This window comes from Opisthocomus hoazin, chromosome 13 (assembly GCF_030867145.1).
Source record: "Opisthocomus hoazin isolate bOpiHoa1 chromosome 13, bOpiHoa1.hap1, whole genome shotgun sequence".
NCBI classification, from domain to species: domain Eukaryota; kingdom Metazoa; phylum Chordata; class Aves; order Opisthocomiformes; family Opisthocomidae; genus Opisthocomus; species Opisthocomus hoazin.
In genome coordinates this window covers 27,186,921-27,208,965 of record NC_134426.1, presented here as the reverse complement: position 1 = coordinate 27,208,965, position 22,045 = coordinate 27,186,921, and the positions used below count along the sequence as shown (strand labels likewise).

General features: G+C 63.1%; 1 protein-coding gene across 5 annotated transcripts in view; it reads right to left on the bottom strand.

Annotated features, from left to right (window-relative positions):
• Positions 1 to 22,045, bottom strand: part of SH2B3 (SH2B adaptor protein 3) — a 30,027-nt gene that overhangs the window by 867 nt on the left and 7,115 nt on the right. For 4 of the 5 annotated variants that reach the window (XM_075434767.1, XM_075434768.1, XM_075434769.1 and 1 more), the window contains 5 exons: positions 17,145 to 17,930; positions 1,940 to 2,041; positions 1,588 to 1,679; positions 1,390 to 1,469; positions 985 to 1,199 (listed from right to left, as the gene is read on the bottom strand). In XM_075434767.1, the coding sequence (XP_075290882.1) occupies positions 985 to 1,199; positions 1,390 to 1,469; positions 1,588 to 1,679; positions 1,940 to 2,041; positions 17,145 to 17,903 (1,248 nt within the window). In that variant the 5' untranslated portion in view covers positions 17,904 to 17,930. Of the gene's footprint in view, positions 1 to 984; positions 1,200 to 1,389; positions 1,470 to 1,587; positions 1,680 to 1,939; positions 2,042 to 17,144; positions 17,931 to 18,164; positions 18,277 to 22,045 lie in introns of those variants that run through there. The other variant, XM_075434770.1, reaches the window with a different exon arrangement.

The window sequence follows — 22,045 nt, the reverse complement described above, 5'->3', positions numbered from 1 at the left end:
CCACCAGCTCCCTTGCTGGAGGAGATGATGGGGGGGACACGGGGGTATTTGGGGTGGAGCACGACGTGCTGCATCCCCAGCCCGCGGTACCCTGCTCACTGCGGGGGGGGGGGTTCACAGAATCACAGAATCACAGAATGTTCAGGGTTGGAAGGGACCTCTGGGGTCACCCAGCCCAACCCCCTGCCCAAGCAGGGTCACCCAGAGCAGGCTGTAGAGGACCTTGTCCAGGTGGGTCTGGAATATCTCCAGAGAAGGAGACTCCACAGCCTCCCTGGGCAGCCTGGGCCAGGGCTCCGGCACCCTCAGAGGGAAGAAGTTCTTCCTCATCTTCAGCTGGAGCTTCCTCTGCTCCAGTTTGTGCCCGTTGCCCCTTGTCCTGTCGCTGGGCACCACTGGAAAGAGTCTGGCCCCATCCTCCTGACCCCCACCCTGCAGATATTTAGAGGCATTTCTAAGGTCCCCTCTCAGCCTTCTCTTCTCCAGGCTGAACAAGCCCAGCTCCCTCAGCCTCTCCTCGTAGCAGAGATGCTCCAGTCCCCTCCTCATCCTCGCAGCCCTCCGCTGGACTCTCTCCAGTAGCTCCTCATCTTTCTTGAACTGGGGAGCCCAGCACTGGACACAGCACTGCAGATGGGGCCTCACTGGGACAGAGCAGAGGGGGAGGAGAACCTCCCTCGCCCTGCTGCCCACACTCCTCTTGATGCACCCCAGGATCCCATTGGCCTTCTTGGCACCCAGGGCACGCTGCTGGCTCATGGTCACCTTGTCATCCACCAGGACACCCAGGTCCCTCTCCACAGAGCTGCTCTCCAGCAGGTCCACCCCAAGTTTCATCCCCCAAGCATCGGGGCAGGGGACGGGCAAGGAGAGCATCTCCCTGGGGTGGGATGCGGTGGGATAGGGCCCATGCCATGACGAGGGGGCTGCCTGAGGGGCTCCTGCGAGATTCACCCCCTGCCCCAGCCCCGCTCCCGCCCGTACCTTCGCTCGGCCCTGGAAGTTGAAGGTGAGCACGTACTCGCCGCGGCGCGTCTCGCTCTGCCGCACCAGGAAGACGCCGTGGCCCTCCAGCCCCCGCAGCTGCACCAGCTGAGCCGCCTTCACGCGGGAGATGGGCCCGTGGAACCAGGGGTAGGAGGAGAGGAACTGCTCCGTCTTCGGCCCCGCCGCCTCCCCCGGGCCCCCCGGCGTCGCCCCTGCCAGGGCACACGGATCAGCACCCTGGGGACCCCCACCACCACCCCTGTCCCCCTCCCCTACAGCTCTGCCCCCCTGCTATGCCATTTGGGGATGCCCGATCCGCCTGGCCGGCCACGGCACGACGCAGGGACACCCCGGTGAGGGATGTCCCATCACCAGGGTCCCGTGGGTGTCCCCGCTGCTCACCTTGGCTGTCAGTGCTGCTGGTGGGGCTGGTGGGGTCGGGGTGCCGGCACGCCAGGAGCTCAGGGTCGCCCGCGTCGGACCTGCCGGGGACGCGAGAAGCCAGGCTGAGCGCTGGCAGCGGGGGGGCTGGCACGGTGCGGGGGTAGACGGAGCGGCTGTCACCATCCCCAGGCGCGGGGACACCGGCCGGGCGCTTACCCCCTGCGTGCACACTCCCGGATCTCCGCCGTCCAGGAGCTGAGCTGCTGCTCGTCCCCCGCCTCGAACAGGACATCGGTGGCGTTGGTGACCTGGGGGACATCGCAGAGGGACAAGGGGGCTTCAGAGAGGGAGATGTGCACCCCCTTCCCCACCCGCCCGCGCTCGGGGACCGACCCTGACCACAGAGCATCCCCCCCACCCCGAATGCCGCATCCCCCCGTGCACCCCCTCCCCGGCTGGGAAGAGGAACCGAAATTTGGCGCGGGTGCTTTTGGCAGCCGCACGCGCCCCGGGAGGGGTGGGAAAGGCCTCGGGGCCGGCTGCGGACCCCCCCTTGGCCGGGCCCTACCTTGAGGACGAAGGTGTGGAGGTTATCGGGCATCTCGAGGCGCGTGCATCTCCGCACCTCCTGGACGGCGGAGCAGGCGGCGTGCAGCTTCGGCTTGGAGCCCTGCGGAGGGGAGCGCGGGCGGCTGAGCCCGGCAGTGACACCTCTGCACCCCCAAAATGCCACCCCACACCCCGCTGCTCCACCGGGACGGGGGTCGAGCCTGCCGGGAGACGCGCCAGGCACGGCAGCCAGCAAGGAAACACCCCACTCCGCCAGGAAATACCCCCCCAGCAAGGAAATAGCCCACGTGGCAAGGAAATCCCAGAATCCCAGCACGGCAGGGGTTGGCAGGACCCTCTGTGGGTCACCCAGCCCAACCCCCTGCCCAAGCAGGGTCACCCAGAGCAGGCTGCACAGCACCGCAGCCAGGCGGGGCTGGAATATCTCCAGAGAAGGAGACTCCACAGCCTCCCTGGGCAGCCTGGGCCAGGGCTCCGTCACCCTCAGAGGGAAGAAGTTCTTCCTCATCTTCAGCTGGAGCTTCCTCTGCTTCAGTTTGTGCCCGTTGCCCCTTGTCCTGTCGCTGGGCACCACTGGAAAGAGTCTGGCCCCGTCCTCCTGACCCCCACCCTGCAGATATTTAGAGGCATTTCTAAGGTCCCCTGTCAGCCTTCTCCTCTCCAGGCTGAACAAGCCCAGCTCCCTCAGCCTCTCCTCGCAGGAGAGATGCTCCAGTCCCCTCATCATCCTCATAGCCCTCCGCTGGACTCTCTCCAGTAGCTCCTCATCTTTCTTGAACTGGGGAGCCCAGCACTGGACACAGCACTGCAGATGGGGCCTCACTGGGACAGAGCAGAGGGGCAGGAGAACCTCCCTCGCCCTGCTGCCCACACTCCTCTTGATGCACCCCAGGATGCCATCAGCCTTCCTGGCAGCCAGGGCAAATACTCTTCACGGCCGCTGCTGGGGCACCCCGGGAAGACCGAGGGGTGCTCGGAGTGGGGACCATCTCAGTGCCCCCCAAGGACGCGGCAGCGGAGGGATGGGTGGTGGAGAGGAAGAAGAAGGGGATTCCCAGCACGGCAGCGTGCACCGGGGAGACCGGGTGCACCGAAGAGGAAATCGGGGTGCGGGCAGGGAGCACCCCGGTTACGGGTGCTGGGGCTCGGCGGTGGCGTGCCGACAGCTCCCCGCGGCCAGCTTGGCGCTGACACAGGCACATGACAAAACGCTGAGCAAACACTTCCAGAAAGCCTAAGAATAACACCTTCTCCCGGCAGCTTTCGGTTCCGCTGCCGCCCAGCGCAGCCCGTGCACCGGCAAAGTCCCCCCCACCACATCCCCCAACCCAAGGAGCTCCCCACCGAGCACTTGGGGACTCAGCACCATCCCCGGTCACCCAACCCAACCATCTTTGGTTGCATTTCTTTCTGATTTTCTTCTTTCACCCTCCTCCCCCTCCTTTCCTCCCTCCCTCGACCGAGGACTCGGTGTACTTTGGGGCCGGAAACGCAGCGTGAGACGGATCGGCCCTTATCAGCTCCGAGCTGTGCCAAAAAGAAAGTTCTTAGAAGTCGCTCGCCGAACGGCATCGTGCAACGGCGCTGGCGCTACCGCCGCGGCTCACGGCATCCCCGGCCTCGCTGGCAACAGTGATTGCAGCTGCAGCTGCAATCACTGTTGCCAGCGAGGCCGGGGATGCCGTGAGCCGCGGCGGTGTTCCCGGTGCTTTATCCCAAAGGATTTTAATTTTTTCACCATCCTTGCAAGCTAACTGCGTCCTGCACAAAGTCCTGCAGGGACAAAGCGAAGGGGTTGCCCATCCTGGCCGCTTTCCCGCATGTGGGTCGTGACGCCCGGCACGTCCCCGAGCTCTCCGGCACGGCGGGGTTTTATCGGCGCCCGTTGGGGTCATCCTCCCGCTTTCCTAGGAAACGGGGAAATTCCAGGAAAAGGGAGTTCGGCGAAGCCCCCTGCGTCCCTCCCCGGGGAGAGTGCAGCTGGGGAGCGCGAAGGGAGAAGGAAATGATGCAGCAGAGAGATACGGTGCCCGAGAAACCAGTCTGGCTTCGGAGAAGTGCCTGCCACAGGCACGGTACCCCCCCGCCTCCCCGAACCACCGCACCTCACCGCAAGATGCCCTGCTCGATGGCAGCCGGTACCGAGAAAGGGATTTCTCGGTAACCTAAACTGCACACTCAACACACTGCGTGTTTGCCCGGCACCCACGGGCTGCTTCTCGGCAAGAGAGGTGCCAGGGCAGCATCGTGGGGCTGGGTACCCACCGCTGCCGGCTGCGCCTGGGATGCTCGGGATGGGAAGGGATGCTCGGGAAGGGAAGGGAAGGGATGCTCGGGAAGGGATGCTCGGGAAGGGAAGGGATGCTCAGGATGGGAAGCGATGCTCGGGACGAGAAGGGATGCTCGGGATGGGAAGGGATGCTCAGGATGGGAAGGGATGCTCAGGATGGGAAGGGATGCTCGGGATGGGAAGGGATGCTCAGGAAGGGATGGGAAGGGATGCTCAGGAAGGGATGCTCAGGATGGGAAGGGATGCTCAGGATGGGAAGCTATGCTCGGGATGGGAAGGGATGCCCAGGATGGGAAGTAATGCTCAGGATGGGAAGGGATGCTTGGGATGGGAAGGGATGCTCGGGATGGGAAGGGATGCTCAGGATGGGAAGCTATGCTCGGGATGGGAAGGGATGCCCAGGATGGGAAGCAATGCTCAGGATGGGAAGGGATGCTTGGATGGGAAGGGATGCTCGGGATGGGAAGGGATGCTCAGGATGGGATGCTCGGGAAGGGAAGGGATGCTTGGGAAGGGATGCTCGGGATGGGAAGGGATGCTCAGGATGGGAAGGGATGCTCGGGATGGGAAGGGATGCTTGGGAAGGGATGCTCGGGATGGGAAGGGATGCTCAGGATGGGAAGGAATGCTCAGGATGGGAAGCGATGCTCGGGATGGGAGGGGATACTCGGGTTGTCGCCGCAGCTCAGCCCCTGAGCACCCCTCAGCAATCACCCGGGGACGCGCTGCCCCGCAGAGCTGCGCTCCCAAGCCCCCAGGACGCAGTCCCCGCCGTGCCATCACTGTGGCATCCCCCCCGGTCCCGGCAGGGCCGGCCGCCCCGGGCTGCACACGGGAGTGCTCCAGCTTTCCAGGCCGATGGCGGCAGGATGGGTCCAGCTCCCCAAGCCCCCTCTCCCTGCGGGGGCTGACAGGGACCGGGCACTGCTGGGGACACTGGGCACTGCTGGGGACAACGGACCCAGGTCAGCTCTCGGTGCCTGGTGAAATTCCAAGAGGCATCCTCCCACCCACGGTCTGCTGAACCCCAGAGTTTGTGTTTTTAGTTCCTTGCAGGGAATTTTCCTGGAGTTTAACAATACGAAGCTTCAGCCAAGGCCGGAACTGGTCCCAGTGCCAGGGGACATGGGGCAAACTGGAAAACGGAGGAAAATGCCCCCAGGGCAAAACCCCCTCCTGCTCCCTGCCCCAAGCATCCCACCGGAGCCCACTGCTCAACCCGGGGGGGACAGCCCCCTGCACCCCCCATTCCGTGTCCCCGCACCCCCGAGCCCCGGGGGGTCCCCGCGGGGTGACACGGGGAGCGTCGGCGCAGCACGGGGAGCACCGGCACGGCGTGGGGAGCACCGGCACAGCACCCCGCACCCGGGGAGGGCAGGGCGGCCGGGAGAAAGCAGGGCTTTGCCGGCATCTGCCAGATATCGGAAGGAGCCGGCCGGCAGCTCGGCGCTGCGGTCGTGCCAGGAGCGTGAGCTGAAGGTCAGGCCAAGGTCACAGCTGCGCCCGGGCGTTGCAGGCGCGGAGAGGAGCTGCTGCGTTTCCGCCCTGCAAAACCCCGGCAGCAGCTCTCGCCGCGGCTCCTTCGCCCGCCACTTTCTTCGCTACCCGCGTTGGCGCGAGGCCGCGGTGCCGGGGGGCTGCCCGTGCCGACGGGCACCGCCGGCTCCTTCCGCGGCGATGGGCACCGCCGGCTCCTTCCGCGGCGATTCTCCCTCTGGCTCACGTGCGAGCGACGGTGGGGAAGACCACGGCCCCGCAGGGCTGGCTGGGCACGGCGGGTCCCTCTGCTCCTCTCCACCAAGGATATTTTGGAATTTCTGGGTTTTTTTGGAAGCAAAACTCCTCCCAGCATGGCTGGGAAAGCTCTCGCCGTGACGCTCTGACGCGTACGGGCACGACCGGCACGGATGCGCAGGGCACGCCGCGGGTGCCGGGAGAGCTTTTTCGGCTGGGGGGGAGAGGAGGGCAGCCAGCTTTCCAAGAACGCGAGCGAAATCATGCTGCCACGCCGCCCACGCCCGGGAGAACCCCCCGCACCTCTAGGTTTGACTGGTACCAGCACCCACCGCCCACCCAGCCACCCCCAGGCTCAGCTGGGTCCCCGAAACGCTGCCAGCACCCGCAACGCTGGTTTGAGCGGCGGGGACCCAGAGCCACCCAACCTTCCCAGCGGATTTGGCCAGTGCCCAGTCCCTGGCTGGCAAAGGTGGCGGTGGCATGGGGACGATGGTGGTGCCATGGGGACCATGGTGGTGGCATGGAGATGATGCTGGTGGCATGGCGATGATGGCGGTGGTGGCATGGGGACGATGGTGGTGGCACAGCAATGACGGTGGTGGCACGGGGACAATGGTGGTGGCACAGCGATGATGGCGGTGGCATGAGGATGACAGTGGTGCCATGGGGACGACGGTGGCGGCATGGCAATGATGGTGGTGGCATGGGGATGACGGTGGTGCCATGGGGACAATGGTGGTGGCACAGCGATGATGGCGGTGGTGGCATGGGGACGACGGCGCTGGCACAGCAATGACGGCGGTGGCACGGGGACGGCGGCAGTGGCACGGCCACGGTGGCGGGGCAGAGAGCAAATCCTTCGAGAGTGGCAGGCGCTGCCAACCGGCCCCTCCACGCGCCGGGGATGTCCCCACGCCGGCTCTTTCGCTTCCGCTCTGAGTCACGCCGCGGGAGGCGGGGAAGCGCTGCCAGCCCCGGCGCTGGGTCCCCGACGGCTGCGGGTCAGATCTGTCCCTTCTCGCAACTCACGGAGCCCACCGCGTGCCCCTGACGAAGGGACCAACCTCAGCCGGAGCTGCCACGCACCCGGGCACGGCTCAGCCCCGCTGGGGACAGACAGACGGACGGCCACCCAGAGCTGCCGCGGTGTAAAACCACATCCCGCGCCCACGGCCCCGGGGAGTTTTGTCAAGTTTCCCAGGAGCACGGAGACGCGCAGCCCCGTTCCGGGGAACGCCGGGCGAAGCGGAGGGGAAACACGTCCCGTTGCTCCAGCGCAGGGTGGCGACGGGGGTCCCATGGGGCCGCGGTGGAGGGTGCAAGGTGCCTGCCACACCGGCCACCGGCCTCGGGGGTTCCACCGAGGGTAACCCCAGCGTTCGGCCGCGGGGACCCAGATAATCCCGGTGTTTGTCTTTGGGGGGTTTCACCGTGGTTAAGCCCAGGGCTCTTCCTCGAGGACTTTGCCCCGTAGATAATCCCAGCGCGTGCCCTCGGGGGTTTGCACCACGGCTAATCCCGGCGTTCGTCCTCGGGGAGCGGCACCGCGGCGAATCCCAGCGCTCCGCCTCGCAGGTCCGCAGCACAGCTAATCCCAGGCTCTGGCCTCCGGCAGCTAATCCCAGAGCTCCGGGGGGTCGGTAGCACAGATAATCTCAACAGTTCTCCTCCGGCGTTGGCACCACGGCTGATCCCGAGGGGACAGGTCCACCATGCCAGCGCTGGCTGTGGGGATGGGGGCTGGGATCCCACCGATTCGGGCCATTTCCCTGCACACCCCCGACCTCTCACGTGCCTCCTGCACCCCCCCGTCCACTGCAGGGCACCCCCCAGCCCAGCTCACACCCTCAAAGCTCACACTCCGGCCTCTCTGCCTGCATGTGGAGGCTGTTCACTCTGAAACCTACTGATAGCAGCAGTGAGCAGCACCAGGTGGGTCTCTGTTCTGGCCTTGGGGCGCTGGCCGTTGGAGGTTTCCTGCCTCTGTTAAGCAAACATGAGAAGTGAGCCCCACTGCGGGCTGCTGTGGGAGCTCGAGCCCCCCCAAACCTTGGCCATCACCTCCCCAGAAACCCCTCTCCACCCATCCCAGACCCCAGCCAGCATCCTCAACCCCCCACCACCAGAGAGGCAAAAGAGTTTCCAAGCTGCCCCGTCTCCAAGCATCCCCAAAGCTCACGGCAGGGGACAGAGCCATCCCTGAGGGGACCAGGCTCAGCGGTGACAAGAGGCACCGTTGTGCTGGCCTGAAGCGCTGGCTCGGGGGCGGCGGGGGCACAAAGCTCCTTCTGTTCCCATCCCGAGCGGCTGCCGAGCGCCGGCGAACGGCGACGCAAGAAAACACAGCCCGGACCCCCGCCGACCCACCCAGCCCTGGTTTCTGCTTAAATTAAACCCAAGGCACTGCCAAACGCAACCCCGAGAGCCACCGGGCAACTCCATTCCCGCGGGGAGGGATTTGGGGGGGTCTGGCTGGAACCCCCCGCCCCCTCCTCGGGGCTGACCGCCCCTCTTTGTGCATTGATAAACCTCAGCGGCCACCGGCTCCGCGCGAAGGAGTCAACGTTCCCTCCCCGAATCCCCGCAAACCACCCCAAAACCAGCGAGCCCCGCGGCTCACGCCCACCGCAAGGTTCGGGAAGACGGGGGCTACAAACAGGAGCTGTAAACAGGCGGCGCTCGCCAGCCCCTTTATTTATTTATCTTGTTTTATTTTAAGCCAAACTCGCTTCCAGCGTGGGCTGCTTTAATAATTTCCTGGAATAAATAACGAGCGAGGAAAGTAAACAAGGTGTCCGCGTGCAAGCGGGAGCCGGCCGCAGGCGGGGACGGAGGCACCCCAAGAGCTGGCCCCGGAGGGCAGGGGGATGTGGGGTGTCCAGCACAGACCCCGTAGGGTCCCCGCCATCCCCACGATGACCTGGGGTTTTGCATCACCCAGGGGTTTTGCATCACCGAGGAGGATGGAAGAGCTTCAGGAGCCCAGGTGGGAACACGTCATCCCCCCGGGGGGGTATTTTGGTCCCCGCAAGCAGGACCTGCCCTGCCCGGCTGGAGGAAGCAGATCCTGCCCAAAATGCTTTTTTTTTAACACGACCTCAAGACGATGTTGAACACTGCAGTGCCCGTGAAGGGCATCGGTCGGAGCTGGGACCGGCTGCGCGGTGGGGAAGAGCGGGGGCTGCCCCGGCCAAGCCCCCACAGCCGGGACAGATCCTTCCAGACCCCGCTCTGCCTGCGCAGGCTCTCATAAATATTTACCTTCGAGAGGAACAGCGCTCAGCTTCGACACAACCACATCCTGGGCCGTACAAAAAAAAAGAAAAAGAGAAAAAAAAAAAAAAGAGGAAAAAAAAAGAAAAAGATAAAAAAAAAGAAAAAGGGAAAAAAGAAAAAGAGAAAAAAGAAAAAGATAAAAAAAAGAAAGAGAGAAAAACAAGAACAGAAAAAAGAAAAAGAGAAAAAAGAAAAATAGGAAAGAAAAAAGGAGGGAAAAAAAGAAAAACATAATAAAAAAAGAAAAAGGGGAAAAATAGAAAAAGAGGGAAATAAAGAGAAAAAAGAGGAAAAAAAGAAAGAAGAGAAAAAAAGAAAGAAGAGAAAAAAGAAAAAGAAAAAACAAAAATAGGAAAGAAAAAAGGAGGGAAAAAAGAAAAAGATAATAAAAAAGAAAAGGGGACAAAAGAATAAGGGAAAAAAGAGAAAAAAGAAAAAGAAAAAAGAAAAAGAGGGAAAAAGAACAGAAAAAAGAAAAAGAGAAAAAAATAGGAAAGAAAAAAGGAGGGAAAAAAGAAAAAGATAATAAAAAAGAAAAAGGGGAAAAAAGAATAAGAGGAAAAAAGAGAAAAAAAAGAGAAAAAAGAAAGAAGAGAAAAAGAAAAAGAGAAAAAAGAAAAAGAGAAAAAAGAAAAAGAGAAAAAAGAAAAATAGGAAAGAAAAAAAGAGAAAAAAAAAGAAAAAGATAAAAAAAAGACAAAGGGAAAAAAAAGAAAAAGAAAAAAAAAAAAGAAAAAGAGAAAAAAAGAAAGAAAGCAGAGACAATCACCCCAAACCCGCGCTGGGCATCTCACACCGGCTGCCAGGCAGCGAAGCATCAAGGGGGGGTCACCGTGATGGGGCAACCCTCCCACCCAGCAACAGTGGGGTGGATTTTAAAAGATGGGGTTAAAAAGAAAGGAAACCTTGCAAGCCCCTCGCCTGCAAACCCCCCACAGCCCCCATGCCCGGGGAAGCAGCAGGTTGGGGCTCCGTCCCGCACCCCTTCCCCTCCAACCCCATCGAGCCCCGGCGAGCTCCATCCCAGCAACACGGTTTCCAAAATAAGAAACTCTGCTCTTCAGCAATTAACGCCGGGGCTGTGGTTACGCTGCTAAAAGTGTTTTTTCCGTGCATGACCAAGGATGGAAAAAGTTGTGGTTAATAAATGACAAATAACCTTTTGTCTCATCGCCCTCCCCCCGCGCGCCCTCACCCTGCGATACCAAAAAGAAAAAAAGAGAGGGGGAAAAAAAAATATAGAAAAAGTCACCACCGAAATCTCAAAAAGCCGAAAGGACGCCCAGCCCCGCGCGCCTTCGAAGAACAGCGAGCGGCGCACGGCGAAAGCGAAGCGGCGAGGGAACGCGCCGCCCGCCCTGCTCGGCGGTGAAAGTTTGCGGGCGGGTTTCGGTGCGGCTCCGGGCGCCTTTGGGTGCAGTTTCGCCTCTCCCAAGGGAATCACAGTACACCCAAACCCATCCAGCTCTTACCCCACGGCAGGTTTCCTGCTCCGACCTTTGGGATGCCAGGAGAAGGGATGAGGTCCTAGGTGTCCTGGGAGAGGGATGAGGTCCCTGGGGGTCCTGGGAGAGGGATGTGGTCCGTGGGGTTGCAGGGGGAGGGATGCCGGGAGAGGGATGCAGTCCCTGGAGATGCTGGGAGAGGGATGCCAGGAGAGGGATGCAGCCCCTGGGGACAGCAAGAGAGGGATTCGGTCCCTGGAGATGCTGGGAGAGGGATGCTGGGAGAGGGATGCAGCCCCTGGAGATGCCAAGAGAGGGATTCAGTCCCTGGAGATGCTGGGAGAGGGATGCCAGGAGAGGGATGCAGTCCCTGGAGATGCTGGGAGAGGGATGCCAGGAGAGGGATGCAGCCCCTGGGGACAGCAAGAGAGGGATTCAGTCCCTGGAGATGCCCTGAGAGCGATGCCAGAAGGATGTGGTCCCTGGAGATGCTGGGAAAAGGATGCCAGAAGAAGGATGTGGTCCCTGGGGATGCCAGAAGATGGATGCCAGAAGATGCATGCAGTCTCTGGGGATGCAGAGAGAAGGACGCAACCCCAGGGGATGCCAGGAGAAGGATGCCAGGAGAGGGACATGGTCCCTGGGGTTGCCAGGAGAGGGATGAAGCCCTGGGAGATGCCAGGAGAGGGATGTGGTCCCTGGCGATGCCGGGAGAAGGATGCCAGGAGAGGGATGTGGTCCATGCGGATACAGGGAGACGGATGTGACCCCGGAGGATGAAGCTCTCCAGACACATCCTGTCCAGCCACCGAGGGCCCACACAACTGGGTCGCTCTTGGCTGGAGGATCAAGGCAGCAACCCCCGTGCCAGCCTGGGACTCTTTTTCTATTTCAACAAAGAGAGAAAAAAAACCCCAACGCGGCCACGGGGACGAGGGCAGGAGCACACACGGTCCAGCCCGCTCTGGCTCGCAGGATGGAGGACATCAAATGGGATCCAGATTGTCACAAACATGTCTTTCCCCAGGCCAGGGCGATGACGGGACACTGAGATGCTTCCAATTACCAGCAAATCCCTTCTTGCAGGGCACCCGCTGCCCGCCGGCTCCGGAGCCAGTGGGCAACGGGTGCCCTGCTCATGGTGGCCCTGGGAGGTAAAGACCACTTTGCATCAGATTTTTTTTTGCAGGAATAGAGGAACAAAAGAGCTCACAGGGCTGCTGCAGCGACGAGGACATTTGTGCATCCAGCTTGGCACAGTTTTTAAGCGTAATTATAGGTCACTAATAAGAGGAAACGGGCTTTGGCTTTGAAGCAAAAGTTTTGCGCTGCAAAAGAGGGGATTTGCTCACGTCCCTGCCTGGGATAGGGATGCAAACGCAGCTGCCAAGCGCTTCCCAAAACGTGGCTTCTCCATCCCTGGACAGCAGCTCCCCCTCTGCCACTCCCTCTCCATATATCCTCGGTCGAGTCACTTAAGGCCACGTTTGAGCGGCCCCAGTCGCTCCTGGAGGTGCGAACCAGCTCCAGGAGGAGCTGCGATGGGGATGGGAACCACAACGCCGGGATGTCCCCCACCCCACGCCTGGCTGGCCGCCACACAGAGCCGCAGGCGCTGAAAATCAGAGCCCAGGGGTGCAGGACATGCTTGCTCAGGAGGTGGCAGTTCTCAGAAACCAGCTTCAGGTGAAAGGAAGGGGAAAAAAAGACCAAAAAAAAAAAAAAGAGAGAGAGAGAGAAAAAAAGGAAGTCAAAGCAGTCTCACGCTGAGCAGAGATAAAAATATTGCTCCTCCTGCAGCCAGGGCTGAAGATGTATGAGCCGTGACAGAGGCACCACGGGCTTTCACCGGAAGGAGTCTTCCTGGCTTGTCTCAGCGTGCCATCAATTTACGGGACGCGCTGGATTTCATTAAAACGCTATAAAGAAACCAGCGCAAATGCAAATCCCATTTCCCTTCCCCTTCCTGTAAAAACATCTGGTCAACAGAAACGGCTGGGGACATTTCCGTTGCAAATCACGGTTTTCAGGGAGTTTCGGACTTGGCCATACGAAAGGCACCCGGGGCTGGGGCTCAGCTGACGACCAGGGCAGCCCCGAAACCCCGTGGGGCTGCCCTAAAACGCGCGACCCTGTTTTGCCAGCGTTGACTTAAATTGATGAAGGTGGAGAGGCCTCAGAGCTATCTGATGCCACGAGTTATACGAGAATACAGAATCACACAGAATCACAGAATGTTCAGGGTTGGCAGGGCCCTCTGTGGGTCACCCAGCCCAACCCCCTGCCCAAGCAGGGTCACCCAGAGCAGGGGGCACAGCACCGCGGCCAGGCGGGGCTGGAATATCTCCAGAGAAGGAGACTCCACAACCTCCCTGGGCAGCCTGGGCCAGGGCTCCGTCACCCTCAGAGGGAAGAAGTTCTTCCTCATCTTCAGCTGGAGCTTCCTCTGCTTCAGTTTGTGCCCGTTGCCCCTTGTCCTGTCGCTGGGCACCACTGGAAAGAGTCTGGCCCCGTCCTCCTGACCCCCACCCTGCAGATATTTAGAGGCATTTCTAAGGTCCCCTCTCAGCCTTCTCTTCTCCAGGCTGAACAAGCCCAGCTCCCTCAGCCTTTCCTCACAGGAGAGGTGCTCCAGGCCCCTCCTCATCCTTGTAGCCCTAATGGCATGGTAGAGGAGAAAGCCCTTAGTGCCTCCACGGACAGCAGGGAGGCCTGGCGAGCACTGCCCTCATACTAGACATCAGAGAATCCACCCGGGCTGCACGCCTAGGACCACAGCCCGGGTTTCACTGGTTTCCCTGTGCAGATGTATACACACACCCCTACGCACCAGCGTTACAGATGCCCTGACGTTCCCCTGCTCCAGGCGCTCAGCACACCAGGATGGCCCCAGCAGCCTCGGAGCATCGTCACCTCTCCCCAGTGCCGGCCGGTGGCACGGCATCCTCGCTCCGCTCCTCTCCCCAGCACACCAGCACCCTCCGGCGTGTCCCCAGGGTGGGGGTCTGGGTGGTCCCCCCCCTGAGCCGCGTGCCCTGAGCCCACCGCTGCCCTGCCGCCAGGCTGTGACCCGCTCCCGGGAGGGCTCCGGATCCCATCCCCTCCAAATCCCTCCTTCGCAACATCACGTTTCCAGCGCTCAAGGGAGGAAGGAGCGATGCCAAAACCAACCCAGCAGCGGCTGGAGGCACGAGAAGCCCCAGCTCATCCGGCCGAAGCTCCCAATGGGTTGGCACGTCCCTGAGGGACGGGATGCCCACGCCGGGCAGCACGGTGCAGGGACCACCGGTGGCTCCGGCATGGCTCGCCGGCACTCACCGCTTCTCCAGCTGCAGCCACCCAAGCAGTAAACGGGATGAGGGCTCCTCATGGCACCCTGCTCCCTCTGATGCCGAGGCCCCGTCGGAGCGCACCGGGGGTCACCCCCCCCCTTCTCCACGCACCCTGCCTTTCCAAGGTCATTGCAAGGTGCTGAGTGTCTGGGGGCTCGGCTCGACGCTGCCAAGCCGTGAGGCTGAGCTGAATTTCCGTTTCCATCATATTATCTCCAGGGCAGAAAGGGAGCAGAGGAAGGCGCATCCGGGCAGATCTCGATGGTGACAGAATCACAGAATCCCAGCATGGTGGGGGTTGGCAGGGACCTCTGGGGTCACCCAGCCCAACCCCCTGCCCAAGCAGGGTCACCCAGAGCAGGGGGCACAGCACCACATCCAGGCAGGTCTGGAATATCTCCAGAGAAGGAGACTCCACAGCCTCCCTGGGCAGCCTGGGCCAGGGCTCCATCACCCTCAGAGGGAAGAAGTTCTTCCTCATCTTCAGCTGGAACTTCCTCTGCTTCAGTTTGTGCCCGTTGCCCCTTGTCCTGTTGCTGGGCACCACTGGAAAGAGCCTGGCCCTGTCCTCCTGACCCCCACCCTGCAGATATTTGTAGGCATTTCTAAGGTCCCCTCGCAGCCTTCTCTTCTCCAGGCTGAACAAGCCCAGCTCCCTCAGCCTCTCCTCGCAGGAGAGATGCTCCAGTCCCCTCCTCATCCTCGCAGCCCTAAACAGTGCAGAGCCCAGCCAGGATGAAAGCCCCCAGTGACTGTTTTTACAGTCGCTTCTTTAAAACCATCAACCTTTCACGACGACCAACAGCATCTTCAAAGCGGGAATAGATCCACAACGCCGGGGAAAGGCAGCGGCAAAGCCCTGTGAGCACCCCAGGGCCGGAGGACAGAGGGGAGGGGGCTCCCCGCAGCCTCCCCCAGGGAGTTATCAGATCTTATTTAGTTATTTCAAAGGAAAAAAATCAACAAACCACCACCAAGCTGTTCTGTTCGCACCGCTCCGGGGTTTGTCCCCCTCGCTGGGTTTGGGGAACGGGACCCACCACGGCACAGGGTTTTCCACCGCCCCCGGCACTCAGCCGCAGTCACTGGGAAAGGGGCTGGATCGATTCTGCTGCAAACGAGACAGGATCTGGCCCCGGCCCAGTTAATTAGAAAGGAAGGACCCGCCCGGAGAATATTTGCACAGGAAGCAATTTACTCCGGAGACTCGCGAAATCCAGCGAGCAGCATCCCCCCCTTCCGCAGCCCCGGCTGCGAAACCCCCTGCTCGGGGCCGCGGGGGACCGCAGGGTCCCCGGCCTCGCGGCGACGGGGACTCACCGGGAAATCTCCGCGGGACGGAGATTCGTTGCGAACGGCGAGGAATGACGCCGCGGAGCGCCGGGGGGGTCTCGGTAACCGTCCGGTTCGAAACGCCTCCCGCCCGTGGGTCAGAGCCGCTCAGGGGCTGCGGGGAGAGGAACGACGCTGGGCGCTGGGCTTGCTTCCCAAGAGGAGGGAGGGGAAAAAGAAATAAATAAAGAAAAAAGGAAATAAAAACCAAAAAAAAAGGGGGAAAAGCGGCGTTTGCAAGCGCCAGGTCCCGGGGGCAGGTGGGAGGCAGCGGGGGTCCGACCGGGCGCTCACCCTGCGGGACAAGGGTGCTGCGACGGCTCCGCTCCCCGCCCAAAAGCTTTTGGGGGACAGGAGGGCAGAAAGGACGGCTCGGCTCTCCCCACGGCCGTGCCGGCTCACCCGGCGTGGAGGCGGCCAAATCCATCGCAGCCGTAACGTGCACGGGTGGGGAAAACGCGCCGGGGCTCCGTGCCCGGGCAGCAGCGGTGGGTGGGGGGCACGGGTGGGTGCCAAAGCCCCCCCGGTGCCAGGGAGCACAGCCACTCCCGGGAGGGCATCCCCTCGCTTCGCCTTCCCTTTGGGCTCCTGGAAAGCCCCCAAGGGCAGGTCCGGGCAAGAGGTGGCGAGGACGAGGGGGAAGCGAAGGCGGCAGCGAATTTGGCAGCGGCGCCCAAATAGCACCAGCCCGACGCCTCCTCCCTGCTTCCAGATTTTACAATTTTGGTGGTGTTTCTTTCTTTCTTTTTTTTTTTCCCTTTCCTTTTTGTATTCAATATTGGGGTTGTTGGACAGAAATAGCAGGAATTTAGCCGGCTGCTCCCTGGCCCAGCGCCGCGGCGAGCAGCAAACGCAGCCCGAAGGCAGGGACCAGGCTCCGGCTCTACCCCAGGCTTCCTCCTTCCGAAGTACAAGTCAGTCATCAAAGTTAAATGAGCATGAAAAAAAGCAAAAAAGAAAGAGAAAACCCAGCCTGCTGCGCCTGCGTGAGCCCTGCCATGTGCAGGAACTGTCTTTTTAAAGATTAAACACCACGGGCCCCCCCCGCATCGCTCCCTGTGCACTCACATCCTGCATCATCTCCGCTCCAGCTGGCGTCTAAGCACCGCGGGAGCTCCCCCGGGGTACCCGAGATCCGAATTTCTAGCCACAAAAGTACTTACAAAAATAAAATTAAACTCCCTCGCAGGTCCCATGAGGAGCAGAGGAAGGCACAGAGCCTGATTTCAGTTTTCCCCTCCCTTTCCCAACTCGCCCAGGCGAGCGGATGCCCTGGCTGCTCGAGCCGCGGCACAGCGGGGACAGGGTGAATTTGGGGTTCGCCAGACCCGGTGACCCCTTGCCTTGCTGGGACGGGTCCACGGGGCTGTGGATGAGCAGGATGGAGGCCACCAGCCTCAACCCTCAGCTCAGAAGGCAGCTGGAAAACCCAGGTTTGGGGTCCCAGCAGGGAGAAACGCAATTGCATCTGGACCGAACGCAGTAACTCGCGCGCACGTCGCCCTCGGCACGCGGTCACAGCATCGTCCCCCCCCAAACGCCAGCCCGCGGCGGTGGCTCAGCTCTTCTTCTCGGAGGTCTTGAAATAAAGGGGGTGCAGCCTCGGGCGGCTGCCGCGGAGGGAAAGCGGCGGCAGAGCAAACCCTGCGCCCAGGCACCGCTCACGGCGAGCATCCGTCGCAACCGGCGACGCACCGTGGCCCCGCTCCTCCCCGCACGCCGACATCGTCCCCAGCCGAGGGACCTGCCACGTCGCCCGGTCGAAACGGAGAAGAGCCCGCAGGTCCTTACCTTGGGTGGGTCGAAGAGCTCCAGCACGTAGTCCTCACCGTCGGGCGTCCCCGCTCGCCGCAGCACCAGGCGGCACCGCTGCCACCGCGTCCCGCTGTCCAGGCAGCTCTCGTCCAACAGCCCGTACTTGAGGACCCCCTCCTTGCGCACCTCGGGGGGCTGCTCCCGCGACAGCCCCCACGGCAGGATGCGCTTGCCCAGTCCCGGCTTGAGAGCTGCCTCGGCCGCCGCCTCGCCGTCCCCGTCCCCGGGCAGAGCGTCCGAGGAACGGCGTCGGAAGAGGCTGCGCCAGCTCCTGCGCAGCTGGCTGAGCGAGAAGGGCCGCCGCGCCGGCCCCGACAGCTCCTCCGAGCTCCAGGACTTGCGCAGCCCCATCGGGGTGGCCTCGGGGGCTCGGCCGGGCTGCTCGGGGCGAGCGCCTGGCTCCGCTTCGGCTTTGGTGGCCGTCGAGCCCAAGGAGGCATCCGTGTGCCGGCGGTGCGTCTCCCGGTAATCCCGCGCCGGGCCGGCGGGCAGGATGCGGAGCTGGTTCATGGCAAAGCCCTCCTTCACCTCGTGGCAGAAATACTGCTGGAAGAGGTCGGTGAACTGCACCGAGAAGTTCTCGGCGGCCAGGAGGTCATGGTGCGGGTGCTCGGTGGCGAAGCGCAGGTAGTGCCGCGCCAGCTCCTTGGCGGTGCTGATGGCGTGCAGCTCGCAGAACTCATGCCAGCCCCGGGGACGCGCAGGCGTGCCGGCCGGCAGAGCGTGCCCGTTCATTGCCGTGGCTCCAGCGAGGCGGCCGCGCTGCAAGACAGAGCACACCACCGGTGTCATGGTGGTCCCAAAGCCTCCCCGGCCACCCCGCGGCCCCCCGGCCGGCAAGTCCCCGCGCCGCTCCGGATGGTACCCGCAGGGCAAGCGGGCGGCCGGCTCCCCAGTGAGCAGCACGACCACGCACGACGCCGAGCGCCCGGCCACACTGCAGCGCCTCGCATCCCCATCCCCTCGCCCGGCGGGGCTGTGCCTCAGTTTCCCCACCTGCGAGGCGGGGTGCAGGCAGGTCGCGGAGCGGGGCGGCCGGCTGGCTCCCTCCCAGCACAGCTGCCTGCAGCTGCCCACCGCCCCGCAGGGACGCCCGGCCCGGCCGCATCCGCTCTCCTCCTGCCAAGGCTTCGCAGCGCCGATGGGTTTCCCTCCAGGGAACTGTTTCGCCGGAGCTGATAAAACTGGAGCGGGGGCGGGAGGGGAGGAAACAACGCGGAAAGCTGCAGAAATCCAGGAACAGAGCTGCCTCGCCTGCCGCATCCACCCGGCCCCGCTGGCATGGGCAGACGCGGTCGCGCTGCCGGCACGGCCGGGGATGCGCATCCCGGGGTGGGGGGGGGGGGATGCTCCGCTGCCTGCGGGACCGAGGGGCTGCCGGGCTCCGGCAAACCACGCCGTGTCTCTTCCCCGAGCAGATTTTGCTGCAAGGCCAATCTGAGGGTGCCCGTGGCCGGCGTGCCCGGCGAGCCGCGTTCCCCCACGGCCGGCCCGGCCACGCTGCTTACCGCCGAACCTCGTGCTCGCCCACCGCACTTATCGGGGCCGCGCACTCTGCTCGGGCAGGAAACATCAGCCAACCCGCCCGGATCCTGCCACGCCGTCACGGGCACCGCCGCCGCCCCGGCTGCTGGCAGGGGGGGAAAAGTGATTGCATTTGTCAGGGGAGGGGAGGAAAAAATTTACCAAAAACAAAAAAAGGAAAACAAAACTGAACGAGGGGCTGGGAGGAAGGGAGCGGGGCAACGCGGAGCACGCCGGCACGGCGGGTCTTGTTTGCAGCCGGGGAGGCGATAACGCCGGGAAGCGGACCTCTATCTCTGCCCACCCGCCGCCCTTCCCAGTACGTCCTGCGACGTTTCTAGGCGAGGGGAGATGTTATCTGGCCCCCGCCAGCCTCGCCAGGGCCCGGCTTCTCAGAAGAGCCGCCCGAGGCTCGGGGCCGGCCGGCGTTGCGGCGGTGCCGGGCGTTCGCCCGCCCGCAGCCCGGCTGAACCCCCCGGCAGGGCCCCCACCGTCTATCAGCACCGCCAGCCTGCCAATGACTCAGCATCCTCCGGCTGCGCTCCCGCTTCCTCCCGGCGCCCGGGAATTGCTGCTGCGGCCGCCGGCACCGCTGACACGCTCGGCAGGACGCTCCCCCAAAACGCCCGGATGGCTCCTCAGGCAGGTGGGAGATTCCCAGGACAGGGAATTCGCCTTCTGAGTTTTCGGGTTCGCTCCACGCCAGCTTTGGGAGAGGTTTGCGGCGTGGGAAAAGCCGGGCTTCGCCCGCACCGCGCAGGGAGAAGCAGCCAAAGGCCGTCTCCGGGAGCATCGTGCTTTTTCCAAGCGGCGTGGCAATAGGAAATCCAACCCCGGCGCTTCCTCCCGCCGGCACCGGCATGGACCGCGACGCCATCCTCCCCGCTCCTGCCCGGCACGGTTCTCACGTGGAAATGGCTATCCCGGCTATCCCGGCTGAATCCCGCTCCTCCGCCGGGCCCCAGGTTCCCGCAGGGACACGCCACGGCCATGCGAGCGCCCGCTGCCGCGCGGGCTTCTCCCTGCTCCAGCCCGTCCCGCTCCGCGACGCCGGAACTCAGCAGCCTCTGGCTTGGAGGCAGACTTCACATCCGCATCCCGTACAACCCGCACATCCCTGCGAGGCGCTCCCGGCCATCCCGCGGGTCACCGCCGAGCCGAAGGACTCGTCGCAACGGCTAATTGCTTTAATTCACACGGAACGGAGAACGCAGCCCACCCTCGGCCACGCCACGGGCTGGTTGGGATGGGGGGCTAACGGAAGAGCTGTATTCCACCCAGCCTGCCCGGTCTCAGGGCTGTTTTGGGGTGCTGAGGTTGTTTTTTTTTGGGGTGCTGGGTCAGGAGCTTGAGGAAGAGCGGGACGGACCGGCCGCGGGCTGGCTTTGATGCGGGCTGCGGCAGCGAGCCCCGGCTTGCGCAGGACCCAGCCGCCCCCGGGAGATCTCGTTAAACTCTTGCCCAACCTGGCGAGCGTCGCTGCGGCAGCGGGTGCCGGCGGGGATGGTAACCCAGGGATTGGATCCAGCAATGGGTTATTTGTGCCTCTGCGGTGGCAAAAATCCCAGTAAACGCATTTGTTGTTTAATGGCACCCAGAGGAGCCGGCAGCATGCGGGGAGATGCCGGGAGCCAGCGCCGGGGCGATGCCACCCATCCCTGGGGGATGAGGGGTTCGGAGCCGGCCGGCCTCGCCACGGAGGGGCTGCAGGATCGGGCCCGCTGCCTCCCCACTGCAGCACAGCCACGCAGGGGCCGCGGCCGTGCGGGAAGGGCACCCTCCAGCACCCAACGCCGCAAACCCGGCCCCGGAGGGAAACGGTCCGGGGCAGAGCGCGCATCGCCAGGCCTGGCGCTGGGCGAGCGCTGCTCACGCGGGCACCCGCGGCCCTGGAGCATGTGCAGCGCAGCCAGCGCGCCGCAATCCGAAAATGAAACCGGCCCCGGCTCCTCGCCGCCGCTCGCCGCGCCAGGAAAATGCACACCGGCGATGTAAATAGGAAATTTGATTTGCGTGCCGGCTCCCCAGCAGCAACTGTTCCCCGGCCAGAGGAAAAGCGGCCGGCGGCATTTTCAGCCCCCGATTATCAGTACGGCGCTGATCAAAATTCACCTCGGGGACTGTTTTCAGGAGGGAGCGAAGCGAGGGGCTGGAGACGCCCTCGCCGGCCCCGCAGCTCCCGGCATCCCGAGTGGGAGCAATGCGAAGCTCCCACAATCCCCAGAGCGGGAACATTGTTCCTTCCCAGGATGTCCTCCATGAAAAGAGCTATTCTGAGCCAGCAGCAGCCTTTCTTGGCACGGCCCCGCGGCCCGCGTGCGAGGTGGCTGTAAATGGCCGGCTTACAATGAACAGCGCTTTTCAATGGCAGAGCATCCGGCGCGGGGGGCTCGGGGGGGACACGGGTCCCTGGGGGGGCTCGGGGGGATGCAGGTCCCCAGGGGGGCTCAGGGGGATGCGGGTCCCAGCCCGCCAAGGGTGGGCTCCAAAGGGCTGGGGGATGTGGAGCATCCCCCGGGGATGGAGCCAGTGCAGCCCCTCTCCGCATCCCAGTCCTCTGGAGGACCACCCTCCCATCCCCCCCCCTTCCTGGGACCTCCAGCCCAGTCCCAGCTGGATGCGACCTTGGATTGAGAGCGCGGGGCTGTGCGGCCATTTGGGGACAGGCACGGAGACGCAGAGGGGCTGGTGCAGGGGGAGAGGTGGGAAAGGGTCCGGCTGCAGCCCCCCGAGGCGGGATAAGGGGGATGGGATGGAGGAGAGCACCCCGATTCTGCCCTCCTCCAAGCTGGGTGACAACACGACGTGTTCACCGCACGTCCCCTGCCCTGGGCACACCGCCGCAGAGCTGGCACGGCCACGGAGAGCAGCCCCGACTCCACGCTCACGGAAAGCCCCACGAAGTTTTATCACTGCCCTTCAGCCGAGCCTTCTCTCCCTCCCAGCAGCCCGCTTTCACCAGTGGGGTAAATATTACTGATTTATCCCCGAGGAGAACAGAAAGCCCCAGCCCACGCACCGAGGTCAGGAGATCCCCAGGGCAGACTCCATGGGAGGGTGACACGGCCCCTGTCACCCTCCCCAAAACAGCACCCAGGTATTTACAGCACCACTCTCCAACAGGCAAGGCCATCTCTGCACCAGGCCAGCGCAAGCCACCGCTGAAACTGCCCGGCACTGTCCCACTCTTCCCTCTGGGAGCAGAGCCCGTGGTGGTGTGGATTCTCCGGGGTCTCGTAGAAGGTGACGGCACAGAGCCATCGCTCCCTGCAACCCGACGGCCGCTCCCACGAAAGCTGGAGGACCCCAGGGTGTCTCGGGACCTTCCCTCCCTCTCCTTCGGCTGAACTGAA